At 45.7% G+C, this 18,084-nt stretch overlaps 1 protein-coding gene across 9 annotated transcripts in view; it reads left to right on the forward strand.

Moving 5' to 3' along the window:
* The window catches only part of NEXN (nexilin F-actin binding protein), a 48,243-nt gene extending 36,930 nt beyond the window's left edge, over window positions 1–11,313 (forward strand). For 7 of the 9 annotated variants that reach the window (XM_066597816.1, XM_066597819.1, XM_066597818.1 and 4 more), the window contains 5 exons: window positions 3,920–4,117; window positions 6,486–6,707; window positions 7,543–7,728; window positions 10,510–10,864; window positions 10,950–11,313. In XM_066597816.1, the coding sequence (XP_066453913.1) occupies window positions 3,920–4,117; window positions 6,486–6,707; window positions 7,543–7,728; window positions 10,510–10,864; window positions 10,950–10,963 (975 nt within the window). In that variant the 3' untranslated portion in view covers window positions 10,964–11,313. Of the gene's footprint in view, window positions 1–3,919; window positions 4,118–6,485; window positions 6,708–7,542; window positions 7,729–10,509; window positions 10,876–10,949 lie in introns of those variants that run through there. The other 2 variants (XM_066597817.1, XM_066597825.1) reach the window with 1 other exon arrangement.
* Window positions 11,314–18,084: the final 6,771 nt, after the last annotated feature.

Genomic DNA, 18,084 nt, shown 5'->3' on the forward strand with positions numbered 1-18,084 from the left:
TTTATGTAGTTTTTTTCATTATTAACATAAATATAAAATGTACTAAAATATTTAAGTTCATTCTATATCTGTAAATCTTGTATGAGAAAGTGTTAAAAGTAATTTAAAATTTTTATTTTTATTTTTTTGTTTCACTTGAATGAATGTACACTCTTTTGTCAAAAAATATGCCGCCCCCAGAAGAAGTTGTCATTTTGCTGCAAAGCTCAGCATGCAGTTTCATCTCAGGCAGATATGTAAATGATGAGAGTTGTGGTGATTAGATGGACGGTCTTGTCACCGGAGGCCCTAAAAGTGGTTCCCTGTTGGCCTATAAGAGGTTCTCGGAGGCTCCTTGTGTGTAGTGACCTCTTCTTCTGCTTGTGTAGAGCTTGTTGACCACTAGACGCCTCTACGACGCAGAGGAGAGATTTCACCCCGTTACCAGAGGGGGCGCATTATTGGGATGTGAGAAGCTGGATGGTCGGATCAACAAATTGTACCCCACCAGGGCTGTCTGAACAGACTGTTAGGAGGTGTTGGGACCCGTGGATGTGTGAGGGCACACAAGGTGACCGGGTTCAGGACGCCCCCTACAGGCCACCAGTAGAGAGGAGCGTCTGACCAGACTGTTAGGAGGTGTTGGGACCCGTGGATGTGTGAGGGCACACAAGGTGACTGGGCTCAGGACGCCCCCTACAGGCCACCAGTAGAGAGGAACGTCAGACCAGACTGTTAGGAGGTATTGGGACCAGTGGATGTGTGAGGGCACACAAGGTGACTGGGCTCAGGACGCCCCCTACAGGCCACCAGTAGAGAGGAACGTCAGACCAGACTGTTAGGAGGTGTTGGGACCAGTGGATGTGTGAGGGCACACAAGGTGACCGGGTTCAGGACGCCCCCTACAGGCCACCAGTAGAGAGGAACGTCAGACCAGACTGTTAGGTGTTGGGACCAGTGAATGTGTGAGGGCACACAAGGTGACCGGGTTCAGGACGCCCCCTACAGACCACCAGTAGAGAGGAGAGTCTGACCAGACTGTTAGGAGGTGTTAGGACCAGAAGATGGGGGCACACAAGGTGACTGGGCTCAGGACCCCCCAACAGACCACCAGTAGAGAGGATTGTCTGATCATCTGACAAGCACCAGTAACTCCAACTATTTCATTGTCCGCCATACAGAGACAGGTGGCGCCATCATTACACCCCTGTGTCTGTTGGAACCATCTCCAGGCGCTTGGCTTAAGGACATTTGGTCCCATGGTGCCGATTACATATATGGCCTTTGACACCCACTGTCACCTCCGTTTGCAGTGATGTCGTAAACTATGAAACTGGATGTTACCGAATGGAACTGGACTGTCTTCATTGATGAATGCAGGCCATGTTTGTGTCTGGGGACCTCGGTGTGGGGGGGGGGAGCTCAATCCTGCCTTTGCTGTGGTTTAATGATCTAGGGAGCCATCGTACACGACAGTCGTTCCTCCCTAGTAGTGGTACGAGGGACAGTGATAGCTCAGCAGTATGTTCAGGACATCCTGCAGCCACATGTGTTCCTCTCATGGCGGCTTTCAAGAGGCACAACATCACCCCACTTTCGAGGCCTGCTCGTTCGTCAGTTTAAGGCCACTTTCACTGCTGAAAGCACAAGGAAAAGCATGTGCGTGCTGCCCATACTTTCCAATGGCCTTACATTAGCGATGTTTTCTCCGACTTGCGAGAGAAAAAAATTGGGGCATGCTCTGTCGCCGCGATTTGCGTTTTTTTGTAGTTAATGTTTCCCTATGGAGCCTCCTTATTTATCACATGGTATGAATTTCTGATTTTTGTATGATGCTATTTTAACATTAGAAAGTCCTATTGACTTTCGCAATAGAAAAAAATCGTGCTATTTTATCACAAGAGGCCGGGTCGCGATGCAAGATTATTCTCACAAAAAAGCAGCGATGTCGCTGAAAAATCGTGGGAACAAAAACGCTGTCGTCCGCGTAATAGTGGCCTTATCGCTAGTGGAACATGTATGGGACCATCTGGGACACCTACAGCCTACAAGTTTGCACGCTCAAGAGCCTCCGTTACAGCAAATGCGGACTGATATGCCACAGGATACCATATGGAACCTGTATGCCTCCATGCCCGCCCGTAATACATCATGTATAGAGATGAGCGAGCATACTCGGTAAGGCGATATACTCGAGAGAGCATCGCCTTTTTCGAGTACCTGCTGGCTCGTCCCTGAAGATTCGGGGGGGCCGCGGGGGGTTGCAGAGGGGATCGGGAGGGAGAGGGGGGGAGAGAGAGAGAGGGAGAGGGGGAGAGAGAGAGAGAGAGAGGGAGAGGGGGAGAGAGAGAGGGAGAGGGAGAGGGGGGGAGAGAGAGAGAGGGGGGGAGAGAGAGGGGGAGAGAGAGAGGGAGAGGGAGGGAGGGAGAGAGAGAGAGAGATCTCTCTCTCATTCTCCTCCCGGCTCCCCCTCGCTGCCCCCAACCCCGCGAATCTTCAGGGATGAGCCAGCAGGTACTCGAAAAAGGCGATGCTCTCTCGAGTATATCGCCTTACCGAGTATGCTCACTCATCTCTAATCCTGTATCCAAGCTAGAGGCGGCGCAATAGTGTTCAGTTTTCCACAATAAGTAATCCTTTTGCTCTGATATTGTAATCACTTATATATCAATGTTACAATCACACAGAGGATGTTTCATTTGATTCTGACTTTTCCTAGGTGCTTGGTTTTTTTGACAATGGGCTTATTTTGGGCTAACAATCATTTATGCTACAGGGTATTAAAGTGTTTGTCTTCTACATTATCACTGTATATAGATACTGCGGTAGGATATGTCCGTGAGGTTGGACTGACTGTTCATAAATTAGCTGATAAGATGCACAGGAGGAAAACTAAGCAAAGTTCATCTTTGTTGTGGTTGTAAATTAGCTGGTAAGAAGGGCAGGAGAGGAAAGATAAGGCTAAAGCTGAACCATCAGTCCCACCTCCAGAAATGGGTAAACTTGTAAGTGATGACAGTGTGTGTACAAGCGCTGCAGAATACGTATGCGCTATACAAATGAGCAAAAGAAATGGATTCAAGAGGTTTTACCAACATTTACTTTTAGCATCGTCTGATTGGTAGGTTCTCACCGCCGAGATCCCCGCAGATCCTGAGAACAGGGGTCCTGTGTCCCCCTTTCCTCCTCACTGCACAGAGCTGCTCCAGTCATTGTACTCCGCTTTTTCATCAGTCCAATTAAAATGAATGGGGTGATGCCGTGCAGGTGATAAAAGTCAATTGTGGCACAACTGCTCTAAACCCTATTGCAAAACATGATCGTTAGCCCAAAATACATGCATTTAAGTGAGGGAAAAAAGGTATCCATAGTCTGATGACCCATACATTTTTTTTACTTACAGATTGGTATTTCAATGATTTTTGCTAAAGGCAGCTTCGATTTACATTGGGATAAAGAATTAAAGATATATTAGTGCTTCCTGTTCTAGTTTTGATAAGGCAGATTTGCTTGTCGAATCTATGAGGTCAAGTAAGCGATCCCAATGTTACCGAGAAAGGCTGCCCCGGCTAGATGCCATAACCATGTGCCCTGCCTTCCTGGGCACGGCTACATATCAAACCTTGACCTCACTTTAATCTCTACATTAGGCCTGCCTGGATACAAAAACATGGCCGTGTTTTGGCCATCAGAACCTTTTAGAATAGTTTACAAGTGTTTTTACAACTATGCACAGAGCAGTGTTGTAGGAGTAACAATTATTGCATCAAGTTTCAGCCGCCTTACTAAGTCACCCTGGAATATCAGGTATGTATATGTTGCATATTCCCGGTCAGTCTGTAAAGTAGACACTAACGATCTCCTCGGGTAGCTAACCGCGGTGTCGCATCTGTCTAGTGTATACATGACAGCTTGTATATTTATCTTTCCTCCCGAACAGGATCCGGATGATGAAGGCCTGCCACTAAGCAAACACACTTCTCAAGAGGCTCTTGCCCGAGGCAAACTGGAAATCAACTTTGAGGAACTCCTCAAACAGAAAATGGAAGAAGAGAAGAGGTTAAAAGAGGAAGAAAGAAAACAAAAGCTGGAACTTGAGAAACAAGAGTTTGCTCAGTTACGACAAGAAATGGGAGAGGTGGGGCGTTTACTAAGCAGGGAACTCCTTACAATCACATCTGTGGAAGACAATTAGGGTCCGTTTAGACCGGTCGAGTTCCTTATTGGCCCTTTATACCGGCAGATACATCGTTGGCTCCATTAAATCAGAAGCCGGTCGGTTGTTCACATTCAATTAGTAACGAGGCAACAATCATTTTTATGACTGCATAAAATGAAGGATGAACGAAAAGCAACCGCTGAATTGTTCGTCGCTGGCTGCATTCACACCGAACGATTATTGTTCATCTTCTACTCGTTTTAATGCTTTTCTATGAACAATACTTGTTCATAAAAAGGACCAAAAGGACCTTTATTTAGTAGGATAGTGTTGCAAATCCTTAGAGGCAAGTGCAGCAATAGAAGGTATAAGAAAATGACAGGGCACCAACATTGGGCATGTGTGCAGATGAGCTGCAGCAAAGTACTGATGGCTTCCAAGGCTAATGAAATTTACACAAAAAGTCCAACTAAGGGCTAATGTCCATGCGATGCGTAAAACCCGAGGCGGTTTACACTTAAACAGCCCATACACAAGAGCTGCAGCGCTGCTAGAGATGGCATATGGGCTGAGTATGCACTGCACATGCCCAGGGATCTGATGTCACGGACATGCGCAATGTGATTTTTTTGCCCTTCAAATTCCACACTTTGTTCAGAGCGGGAATGGGTATTGAACCGCTGGCCCTTCGCAATGCCTGCGTACGGGCAGCGTATCACACGGAGCCCATAGAAGGGTTGCATATCGTCCGCAGAGAAATGGAGCACACTGCGCTTTATTTCTCCTGCGTACGGATACGCTGTGCCCACACACTAGTGTGCATTTTAGAATTAAAGTCCATTGACTTTCATTGCCTCCATTCACCTTGTATCATGCGTGCGCGCACCGCACACATAATGCGCAGTGGGAAAACACCCACATGAGCCCTGAGGCTGTTTTTGGCAGTGCCACAAATTAGGCTGTGTCCCATTGTTCTACTGAACCAAACTTGGGTCACGATAGGACTGTATGGCGATTTATGATTTGAAATTATATCTTAGGGCTCTTTCACACGAGCGTATATTGGCCGCAGTTCCCGGCCGGTCGATATACGCTACGATGCAATGTGAAAACTCGTGAACGGGCGCACAAACATTAGATTTGTTCAGACGGCATGGGCCCCGGCGCATATACGCCGAGGCCACCATGCAGTTGTCCCTTCCCCTCGCTGGCTCATCTCCTCTCTCCGGCTGATTGCAATGGAAGGGGGTGGAGTTAAGCGCCGCCACATCCCATTGCTGGCTGCGGACAAGGGGCGGGAGAGGGAGATTAGCTCCACCCACATCCTGGCCCTTATCCGCAGCCAGGACGGTGATTAGCTCCGCCCCCTCGCAATCAACCAGAGGGGAGGAGAGGCGAGGGAGTTTAGTAGTCATGCTGCTAAACTCCCTCTCACCTCCCTTCTCCGGCCGCTGTCATTGGCTCACATAGGAGTCTATGAAGCAGCTGAAGTATTCCGGCCCAATAGATACTTCCAGGACTATCTTTTCGACCCGACATAAAAAAAACCCCGGCACTATATTGGCCAGCTGGGCGCTTTTACATTGCAGGAATACGGCCATGTGATCTGGCGCAGTGCAACAGATCACAGCGTCTATTGGACGACCATGAAAACGGCAGGCCCATATACGCTCGTGGGAACAAAGCCTTACACACAGTCTCTAGTCTATTTATAAAGGAGAATCTACCGGGATAATTCGGCAGGTCAGGGTTATCCAAAGAGGAGGGAGGGGGACGGTAAGCGAACCCGATCGAGTTATCTGGCCCGAACGCACTGCAAACCCTTGGCTGGTTCTTAGTGGTCAGATGACAATCGCTCAGGTAGTTGTCATGTGTCATGTATAGGGGATATCTTTAAATCTTGGCATAACTAGTTTAGAGACAATCAGCTCAAAAACTGTTCTGTATTTTGTAAAGTCCATTTATATTATGGATATTTCTAGAAAATCGATACTTCAAATCTGTAACTTATACTTTCTCCAAAAATACCATTGTAAAAATGAGCTTTTCAACAGATGTTTTAGAACTAGAATTGTTGGTAATTGTTTATGGTGGTTTCACATCTGCGTCGGAACCTCCGGCTGCAGAAAACCAGGCAGCTTGGTGGAAATCGGGGTCCTTCTGGCGGCGTTTGGTCCCGTCCGGAGATAGAACCGTTCAGCCGCAGGGATTCCCCTTTACTATTCCCTTGGAGCAGGAAAATGGAATCTGCAGTACAAGTGTGAAAGCACCCTTACCCCCCATTAAATTAACTATCTCCTGTATTGTCTATGCAATCAGACTCATAACATTTTCTCTTTTGGAGCAGGAGGAAATAAATGAAAGCAATGAGGTTTTAAGTAGAGAGTATGAAGAACTGATCAAACTGAAACGGACTGGATCCATCCAAGCCAAAAACTTGAAAAGTAAATTTGAGAAAATCGGAAAACTATCAGAAGAGGAAATACAGAGAAAGGTAGAAGAGGAGAGATTAAAGAGAAAAGCCATGGATGAAGAGCTGAAAGAGAGGGAAGCAGAAAATTTCCATGAGGTCAGATGATCTTAGATGTTGACTGGTGGAAGGGCTGAGTCTACAGTAATGATCCCTTTACAGGATCTGCAGTATTGCCACATTACTAAATCTAGCGTCACCTCACAATAGGGCAGCTTGATATTGGCTATTTGGCTGGTAGGTGGCAGTCCCACTAACCCCTAATATAAGCATGTAGACTTCATCAGGTCATTTGAAGACAGCAGAGCAATAAAAGCTGAAGCGATCTCCTCCACCCACCTCCATTCACTGCAAACCGGCTGGGGATGAACCTGCTTATATTGAGCAAGAAATAAGTCGCTCACTAGTTGTTCTGTTTCAGTCAGCTGAAATACAATGACTACCGAGCTGGATGCCGTATTTATACAGGTCAACGGTTGCCCCCAAACTGCTTGTTTGAGCGATTACTCGGGTGACTACTGGCCGATGTAAATTACCCCAATAGTGACTGAGAAAGGAATCGATGGTCCTTCAAATCCCATTTATACGACGCTGAGGTGTCTAGCTCAGCTACTAAAATGTACTGCTATTAGAATTGAACGAACTTGCTTGATGCTCACTCGAGTATTAGCATACTCAATGCGAGTACCATGCCGAGTTCAGCCCCGCCCTGTTTTGACCCCTCACCGCTTTCTGCTGTGACGTGCCAGCGTCCGCACGTCAACAGCAGAATGTGGCTGGAAGAGAGTAAAACAAGCTTGGCACCCGACGGGTCTCCCATTGACTTCAATAGGGTTCGTTACTTGAATAGAGCTCTCGAATATTACAAAAAGCTCGACTCGAATAACGAGCACCCGAACATTTTGGCACTGAATCTCTAACTTATGTATTGCAGGAAGAGGAGGTTGATATCAGACCAGCAGTCAAAAGCCACGCACCATTCTCACACAAGGTCAACATGAAGGCTCGATTTGAACAGATGGCCAAAGCCCGAGAAGAGGAAGAACAGAGGAGAATCGAGGAACAAAAACGCCAAAGGATGCAGTTTGAACAGAAGGAAATTGATGCCGCTTTACAGAAGGTACAGAGACCTTGAACCGCTCCTGTATGCCTCGTAAATGGCCATATTACAGATTCATAATTGGATCACCTTATAGTTCTATGGGCTCATCCTGTGTTCAGTTTTAGTTTTTTCCTTGGATTCTGGGGATGGAAAGATCCCGGCATAATCCACCAAATGCCGTAGTCTAGATGTATACACAATAATGTATGGAGGCACGATATGGTAGGAATCCAGGGTCTGACACACGGCAGTAAATTATTCATGTGCGTATCTAAGCGGTGACATTTACCGATGTACAGCAGGAAGCCATTATTTGTGCTGCATCAGCACTGAACGCGATGCTGTTAAAGGAGATGTCTCACGCCGAAACGGGTTTTTTTTTTTTTTTAATAGCCCCCCTGTTCGGCGCGAGACAAACCCGATGCAGACGTTTAAAAAACAAACAAACATATAGTACTTACCCGAATCCCCACGGTCCGGCGTCTTCATACTTACCTTGTGAAGATGGCCGCCGGGATCTTCACCCTCGGTGGACCGCAGGGCTTCTGTGCGGTCCATTGCCGATTCCAGCCTCCTGATTGGCTGGAATCGGCACGTGACGGGGCGGAGCTACACGGAAGCGCTCTCCTGCACGAGCTGCCCCATTGAGAAAAGAAGAAGACCGGACTACGCAAGCGCGTCTAAAATCGCCAGAAGAGGCGATTTTAGACGGATCCATGGAGACGGGGACGCCAGCAACGGAACAGGTAAGTGAAATAACTTCTGTATGGCTCATAATTAATGCACGATGTATATTAGAAAGTGCATTAATATGGCCATACAGAAGTATATAACCCCACTTGCTTTCATGAGACATCTCCTTTAATCTTTTGTGGAGATTGGTAAGCACATGCATGTGTTTTATTTTCTGACTATGGTGAATATCCTTGTCCCACGATAAAGCCTCATGCACTTGGGGATACAACCCTATGCATGAAACCTAAGGCAGCGTTCATACAGCAGCATATAAAAATTCCCAAGCGAGCTGCAGATTCACATCAGATTGTGCTGTGTGAATATAGCCAATGGGTCTTGCTTGCATATTACATTAGGGCTTAAACACATGGGACGGTTTTTCTCCTCTTATACTGCTGTGATAATCATGTCCCTATAAGGGGGTAAAACAAAACTGCCAATATCAATAGGGGTTCCGCTTTCACTGCTGGGATTTAGTGATGAGCGAGCATTGCCCTTAGCGAGTACCTGCCCGCTCGAGAGAAAAGGTTCGGCTCCCGGTGGAGAGCTTTTTCTCTCCTCTCCCTCCCCCGCTTACTACCGCAACTCACCGCTCACCCGCACCTTTTCTCTCAAGCGGGTAGGTACTCGCTAAGGGCAATGCTCGCTCGAGCAATTGCCCTTAGCGAGTATGCTCGCTCATCTCTACTGGGATTTCTCAGCCAGGAAAGGATAGTGCCTGCTGTCTTCCCGGCAGGTAGTGAATACATTGTGCGGGGAAGATCGGGTGGACGCTACCTTCCAGCCTCTTTTATTTCCTGCTCTCTGGCACAAAGTTTGAACTGGGGAGAAATCTCTTTTAGGCGCAGCTACGCTCAGTAGGGCCGAGCATACTTGCCACACAGCAATGTGTTTTCACCCTAAAACGACTTTCAGTGCTTTAAAAATGGTGTTTAATTGGGTCATCTGTAATAAGGTTTATCAGTTGTGTGTAGCAGAGTTCTCTCTGTAAGGCGGTCTCACATGCAGCCACCAGACCCATGATCCTAGGATGTAGCTCCAGTTTGTGTTATATCCCATACGTGACTTGACACATCCCATATGTCTCATTTGGAACCCTATTTCACATCCTGGACAGCAGTTAATGTAGACCGAGTAATTACAGCATTATTGGAAAAAAGAAATTGCTCTTGTAGTTATGTATGGTAGAATTTCACTTTTCAACTTCCTAAGTGGTGTTTAGATTGTAGCATGACACTGGGTGTCTCCTTGGCTCCCAGGTTAAAGCTGACAGATTGAATAATCTGCACCTCTGGATCAACACGGGAGGATAGACAGGCTGGACTAGATGGACATTGTCTTCATTCAGCCTTACATACTATGTTACTATGTAGAGTATGCATGAGTCTTAGTACTGATGACCTAGCCTCCGTAAAGATCAATCACTAGTTGAGGATTGTCCGCCCTGAAAGCACATAGCGCTGTCCATACTGGAGCAGCCCAGTTTGGGATTACAGAGACAGCTCCCATGGAATTCAATGATAGCAATACATGTAGGATAAATAGTGGGGAGCAGTCCTCAGGCACTCGTACATCACTTCCTGGTTACGGTATTCATAAATCCCACCTCCAGGAAACAATGGCTGTGATTAGCTAAGCAGTGGGCAAAGAACCCATCAATGTAGTGTTGGATGAACCAATGCGATGGCTGCGACTCAAATCCCACCTCTACAACATGACTGTTGCTTGGCTGAGTAGTGGTCACGAACTAATCAATGCAGGGCTGGCTAAATCAATCACAGCCATTGCATTGGTTCATCCAGCACTGTATTGATTGGCTGAGCAGTGGTAAAAACCAATCACAGCTATCACATCCTGGAGGCGGGATTTATAAATCCCATAACCAGGAAGTGATGTATGAGCGGCGGTGAACTGCAAGTAGTATGGTGAAGTTGTGGAGAGCAACAGAAGGGACCTGGATCAAGCCTGTTAGACAAGTATAAAAAAATAAGACCTAGCGCCTCTTGGGGCAAAACCTTATGATAAGTGGCGTTGAACGATTAATCCATTGCTCATTTCTTACAGACAAGGGAAGATGATGAAGAGGAGGAAGCAAGTGTCAATGGTTCTCAATATGAGGATGAAGAACTTGCTCGCTCTGGGGCACCTTGGTTCAAGAAACCCTTAAAGAACATGTCTGTGGTAGACGGAGAACCTGTAAGGTTTACGGTTAAAATTACTGGTGAGCCAAAGCCAGAAGTAACATGGTGGTTTGAAGGGGAGATGCTGCAGGACAGCGAGGACTATCAGTACATCGACAGGGGAGAAACGTATTGTCTTTACCTACCTGAAACCTTCCCAGAAGACGAAGGAGAGTATATGTGTAAAGTGGTGAATAGCAGGGGCACGGCCGCCAGCAGTTGCATCCTCAGTGTTGAAAGTAAGAGTTAGTGCTTCAGACATTGATTGCATGGTTGCTATCGCTCTGGTTCCCTCTCTTACTCTGCTCTCTTTTCTTGCTCTAGCTGATGACTATTAACATCCTGCTTTAACTGGAGACTTCCTTCTGACCCTCGCTGCAGCCAGCCTTTCTTCGGTGAGACACGAAGCGCCTCTGCATTAACCTGGCATTCCTGTAGTACTGCTGTTAGTTTGCATGCATTGCTGCAGTTGAGAATAGAGGCTGAACGGTGATGCAAAGGGCTGCACAGCAGCAAACCTGCACATTGTAAAGAACAGCAGAATTTTATAGTATGTTCAATTGCCGTTGTAGGTCACAATCTGACTTTTCTATGATAAATATTTTGTTCTAGAAGTAACTTTGTGCCAACTTCTTATTCTGAAGTACTTTGATCTAATTTGCTAATAAAGGATTTGTTTAACCTTGAAGTACAATCGTCTTTACTGTGGTAGGAAATCTGAAGCGTATGATCAATCCCAAAGTCACACAAGAAAGGAGATAAATGCCACAAGTGACAATTTATTCATGTTTATTGAGTACAATGATACAGCAGAAATGGAAGATACATTTGCCAGAGATACATGAGCAATTCCAAAAAAAACACAATTCCTCTCAAGGTTGAAGCGTTACTCAACTTGGGGTGGGGGGGGGGGAAAGACAGCATACCAAGAATAGCCCACGCTGCAGTCGTAGTCACGTTCCACAGAAGATGGCAAGATCAAAGTCTCCTTGACCACTAACAGGGGTGTCAATACAAGCTTAAAACTCATTTGGTCTCATTACTAGAAAAGTAAAAATTGGTTTTCTACCATTTTTTTTTTTTTTTTTTTAAAACAAAAGCAGGAAGAGAAGAAAAAAAAACCAAAAACTTAAACTTGTTCATGTCATTTAATTAATGGCCAATCCGGGTCTGTACCACGGGAACACAGCCGATCGGCAGGAAAGGGCCCCTTTATTTATGCAGGCACTGCGCTGTACAGGTGCGGCCATAAATACAGCCATCAAACCCAAATGATGAAACGCTGATGGCCTATGTTAGGGCTAGGCCATCCAAGGAAAGTTTTTAAAAAGTTAATGCGGTGTGTTAGAAGGATTGCATTATAAAAACACAATTGCTTTCTTACAAAGAGCAGCCCCACTTCTGTCCTCGGACTTTGTTGGGTACTGCAGCCGAGTCTCAAGCTGAAGTATCACATACTCAGTGGACAAGAGTGGCACAGCTCCTGGAAGGAAGCGGCCATGTATTTCTATTCTGATACAACCACTTTAAAAAGGTTATTAGTTTATAGCTCTGCTTCCTGGATGCACTCACATTAAAAAGGTTCCCATCATTTTGAAATACATGAATGAGGACTCAAAAGTTGGGAACCACAGATAGATAATATCTAACACTATAGGGTAAACTAAAGCCAGCATTCAATTTAAGGCCTCATGTCCACGGGCAAATTAAGAATTAAAATCTGGAGCGTTTTTCCCGCACGCGGCTCCGCGCCCCATAGGGATGCATTAGACACCCGCAGGTAGTTAAATACCTGCAGATGTCATTTTTCCCTGCAGGCGCGGATCCGCACGCACGGAAAAATCCGGACATGCTCCATTTTAGTGCGGGTCTCCCGCAGGCTTCTATGAAAGCCTATGGAAGCCGTCCGGATCCCGCAGGCTTCTATGAAAGCCTATGGAAGCCGTCCGGATCCACGGGAGACCCGCACCTGAATTAAACTCACCTGCTCCGGACGGCACGGGTCTTCCCTTCTTCGGCCTGGGGGATGTGCCCGGCGCATGCGCGCGGCACGCAGCCGGCGTGCTGAGCACATCCGCCGGGCCGAAGAAAGAAGATCCAGCAGCGATGGAGAGAAGATCAGGCCGCGAAGAAGGGTAGATCCGAAGCGTCCGGAGAGGTGAGTAATTCTCATTTTCAGCCCTCATGTCCGTGGGGCAGGAGGGAGAAGCTAGGGATTCTCCATGGAGAAACCATAGCAGGCCTGATTTTCCCCGTGGACATGAGGCCTAAGATGTTACAGATAAATTAACTGGTTCCTAACCTTTGACCCGCATTGTGCATGTAAGTAACTTTTTAAAAAGGCATCTACACAAGATATAAAGTAGGATAAAATTTAGCCGCACTCCCCACACAGAACGATCCGTGCCAATAACCAAAGGAATGAGCTACTGGCAATTTCTAGTAGCACAATGCAGCTAATGAGCTTGACCTGTGGTCATCTTGGCTTTCAGTACTGTGAAAGTGCTACTAGAAGACACATGCAGTATAGGAAACATCTCCATAGCTGCCATATCCTCAAGAAAACTGTATTCTTGTTGGTCAGGAAAATAAACCAGAAACAAAAGTTACTTCTTGAAGTTTTACAGTCAGGCTGATATTAAACCTTCCGAAAAATCACAACCATTTGCAGTATTAAAGAATTTAAAGCACAAACATTTACGTGTCAACTACAGATTAGTGCGATTTACCTCAATCCGTACGACTGCTGACTAGGACACTGGCTTTTAACAAGATACTGGCGCCAATCTTCTTTAACACACGGACCAGTATCTTCCGAAGGGAACAGTGTGCGGCAGAAATGCATCTCAGGTGCATTGACGGGTTTATGTGACAGCTCATTTGTCAAATGGTAAGATACCCGCATAGAACATGATTTGTACTATTAGGGGTTAGCAAGTTACAGCATAAAGAACTAAAAATACATTACCGGGTTAGTAAATTACAGCAATCAGGAGATAGAAAACGGCTTACCACAACCAATAGGGCATTGGTGATAAATCAATGTCAGATTCAGCATTAATATATACAGAAAGTCTAAAAATCTGAAGTAATTTGCATAAAAATCACATGAAACATCCAGGAATGTACTTTAAAATAAGGAGCACTAAACTCAAGTTAGCTACGGATAATAAATGGTCATTAATAGCATAATCTGCTTTCCGCTAGAGGAAACAAAACGGGAGACTGAACCTGATCAAGAGCTATTTGATATCTAAGCAACTTATGACGTTTCTTAAAAAGTTGCTGCAACTCCAGCCATAAAGGAGGATCAACCACCGTAGAGTTCCACGGTGATCCAAGTCTGGTTCAGTAGAACCGCTGGGGTATCCAGGTCTTGAGACATTTTATGGATACTTAAGTGTGGCCCCCTTTACTTTAAGTTGTGATTGTAAAGCACTGACAGCTGCTACACCATCAATAATGGAACAAGTCAGCATTTTGAATATGAATATATGGACAATTGCATTTTAAAGGAAGCCATCTCGTTAGACCCCCTCCCCGCCTTAAAAAAAACAAACCCACACCATTGGTACCCTGTGCATAAAAAGCATGCAACCAGTAGGAATTTAAGTAATCACTGAGGCAGCCTTTAAGGGCTTGTATTAGAGTAGAAAACCATGGGTTGAGTTTGGTATTGCAGCCCACCTTCATTGAGGCTAATGGGGCCAAACTGCAATACTACAACAACCTGTGGACAGGTGTGGTGTGGGTTTGGGAAGGAATCCACGTTTTCTAACCTTTAACTACCCCTTTAATGAGAAAGAAGGGATCTTATGCCAAAAAGATCTGATCTGATTTTGTGCCGACTATACGGATCAACTTTACTAATATTACGGCTGTTTTTAATACAATTCTACGGCTCTTGAATTGTAAACAGAACTGTGTACAGATACACTGCAGAGCTTAAAAACTTTTACACCACTTTAGGTACACTACCAAGTTGCGGTGTGACGCATGTGGAGCAGAGTCTGGTATAAAGAAGGTGGGATCTGACAACTAAGCATATAATACAGCCAAAGTTGAGTCAGAAAAAAAACAGCAGTGAACACTGGAAAATAAAATAAAAAAAATAGAAGTTACACACTACAACAGAGGCTTTTAATATTAACTAAGGAAAGGCAAGTTAGGGCAGACCTGAAGCGGCACCGACAGCGCAAAACCTGGTTGGCAGGTGGTCACTGCAGTTTAAACGCAAGTGTCCGCGTGACTGATGTGAAACAGCAGTTTCACCACAAGACCGTGCAGCGATGACAATCAGCTGTTTGTGGTGAAACCGCCACTTCCATCAATCACGCAGCTAATTAAGGATATGTTCACATGTAGTGGAAATGGTGCAGATTTGCAGCAGAAAATCCATACCAAAAAAAATTTACCTCTTTAATTGAAAAGTGTGAAGTCTGCTGTGGATCCGCATGAAACGCGTGGATATTCCACTACAGACAATCCCTGCCATTTCCGCTAAATGTGAATGTACCCCAAGGCCAGTGGCACACGAGTGCAAGTCCCATGGGACAATACATGGACGCCTATTGGTGTGCTGTATGATATACACTGACAATGCGCATCACTGCATATTTCTAGTCTGTAAAATGGACAGGAATAGGACATGCTATGAGGTTTTATCTTCATGCAGATGAGTCATGTGATAAAAATAAACAGAAAAAAAAAAACAACACACCACATACTTCTATGTATAGCCTCAAGACTAATGGGCCACGTGCTGTCTGTGGAATTGCCTGGACAGCACATGGCCCTGAGATGCACTCGTGTGTCTCGAGCCTAAACTTTTAAATACTTCTGACATGACAGTGACTTTGTTTTTAAAAGACTTTGCTACCCGGTGACGTGTCAGCACTCCGACCCCTACTGATCTAAACCTCAGAGACCCTAAGGTCGCCTGCAGACGAGTGGGTCGGATCCGGCGGCGAGAATTCTCGCCGCGGGACCCGAACGCCTGCAGAGACGAGCACGTACTCACCTGCGCCCGGCGGCCCCGGCTCTTTTATGTGCCAGCTGCCGGCGCATGGGTAGACCGGAGCCGGCGGCCGGGTGAGTGACGTTTCTGTGCGAGGCTCTGCGAGCCCAAAAGTAGGACATGCCGCGGTTTGTTTGCCGCGCGAGATTTTGCGCGGCCGTCTGCATAGGAGTGCGTATTGTAATGCACTCCTATGCTGCCGCGGGATTTCCGCCCGTGTGCAGGCGGCCTAAAGCAGAGGTCCCCAACTCCAGTCCTCAGGGACCACCAACAGGTCATGTTTTCAGGATATCCTATGTTAAGAACATCTGAGGCAATGTCTGAGGACCGACAATAATTACATCACCTGTGCAACACTGAGGAAATCCTGAAAACATGACCTGTTGGCGGTCCCTGAGGACTGGCGTTGGGGACCCCTGCCCTAAAGGACTGCTAAACAAAACAAGCAGGTGTGCTTATCTCAGTGCTACCCCCATTCAACGGTCAACAGCAAGCTATATATGGACTTCATAGACTTTATGGAGGCAGTACAAAGCACAAAAGCGCTTCTGCCGGTTTTAACAAAAAAAAAGTGGTTTCAGGACCCAGACCCCCACTGATACTGACATGTCAGAAGTCTTTAAAACATTTACACTTTATAAAGCGCAGCCGCACGGTCTTTCTGTCCTTAGAAACCTTACATTAGGATATCTGCAAAAACCATTAACCTAGAGTCATTCCTGTCAATCTTCACAATGCATAAATAAAGTGCATCAGGCCTCTGTCAGAATACATTGGGTACAAGTACATAATAGCATTCACTGCACACATAAGAGACCAGCTGCTTCTATATAAATTCATGTATAGCTAATTTCTCTCTATGAATAATGTCAATTCTGCCCGCATCAAAAAAAATACAGACATTACAATCTGGTTATCTTCGAGAGGACCCGACACTCCTGGCACATCCCTTTAAGTAACTACGAGTATGCTTCATGAAAAGTATTCTGAAACATCTCATTGTTGTGCCATTCCTCCTAGAAACTTCCAAATTGACAGCTGAGTGTCCCCCCTTACAGTCTGAATCCCCGCGTATGCTGCAAACCCTACAAGGGAATTTGTAATACCCAGTTGTCAATTTATAATTATTCGTGAGGAACAACAGAGAAACGTCACAATACAAATTATAAATCAAGGCTTTGCAATTTGCCATTTCACTGGGAACGTAAGTATTTACTAAAACAGACACGCCAGGAGAGAGAAGGTCCTCAAAGTACTGCAGATTTCCAGTGTCTTTTAACTCCTGTATGGTGATTTACCAATGAACTTAGGGTTGTCCAAACATAGCAACTTATCTATTCACAAGGTTAGAGGTCTGTCTGCTGGGGTCCCACCTGTCACTACAATATGTATAACTAGCACTTCAATTTTACATTGGGACTGCGGCTTTTCACTACAATCTGTTCAGACAAAGCTCACAGTATTTGCAAGTGCAGCAGGAGTGGCACAGACTGCAGCTTTGCCCCATTACAATGTGCCCCTAGACAGCTGAGTAGGCAAATCCTTTACTTATGTAGTTCTCCAAACTTTAAAGTATTGTCCAGTTGTGAACTATTGACTGCCTATCCTCAGTACAGCGGCCGTGGTCTGTAGACTGAGACACGCACTGCCCAGCTGTTTACCAGTCCGGTGAGCTTCTGCTCAGAGCAGATTTCTGCAGGAAGCAGACAGCTCTATTCCTACTACAGCCGCCATTCATTTTCAAACAGGGACTTGGCCTACAATGCAAAGCAGGACCACTGCAGGAGTAACGGAGCTGTCTGCTTCCAGTAGAAATCAGCCTGATGCAGGAGCTCAACGTTCCAGTGAACAGCTGATTGGAGGAAGTCCTGGGTGACGGACTGATCCTACTGATGACCTATCCCGAGAATAAGTTAGCAATAGTTTACAAGCGGAAAACCCATTTAAAGGAGTTGTCCGATTGTAAAATATTATAGCATTAGGCTAGGCCATCAATAGTAGACTGGCAAGGAGCAGGGATCCCCATTGGTCTTCTGTCTGCCGGGCCAATGCATGTAGAGAGAGGATTTCAGCAGGAAGCAGACAGCTTTGTTCTCCCAGCAGTGGCCAGGTTTGGTATTGAATGCAAATTTCCCACTGAAGTGAATTTGAAACTTAGTCTGTAAGACCAAGCCTTACCACTGCAGAGAGAACAAAGCTGTTTGCTTCCTGCAGAAATCAGCTCAGTGGCCTGCTTATTATTAGAGGTACTAGGTGGATGACCCTGACTAGCTACTATTGATTGCCTGTCATAATACAAAACGTCATCTCTACTGTTAAGAGTACAGTGATAATTCGTAATCAATATGCAGTTGCATTGATGTCTAACACAAACTAAGTTGATTTTAATGTCCATTTGTAGGGACGGTAAGAAAAGGTTACTGTATATTTTCTGGAAAAGCA

The sequence above is a fragment of the Eleutherodactylus coqui genome, chromosome 3 (assembly GCF_035609145.1).
Source record: "Eleutherodactylus coqui strain aEleCoq1 chromosome 3, aEleCoq1.hap1, whole genome shotgun sequence".
In the NCBI taxonomy this organism is placed as follows: domain Eukaryota; kingdom Metazoa; phylum Chordata; class Amphibia; order Anura; family Eleutherodactylidae; genus Eleutherodactylus; species Eleutherodactylus coqui.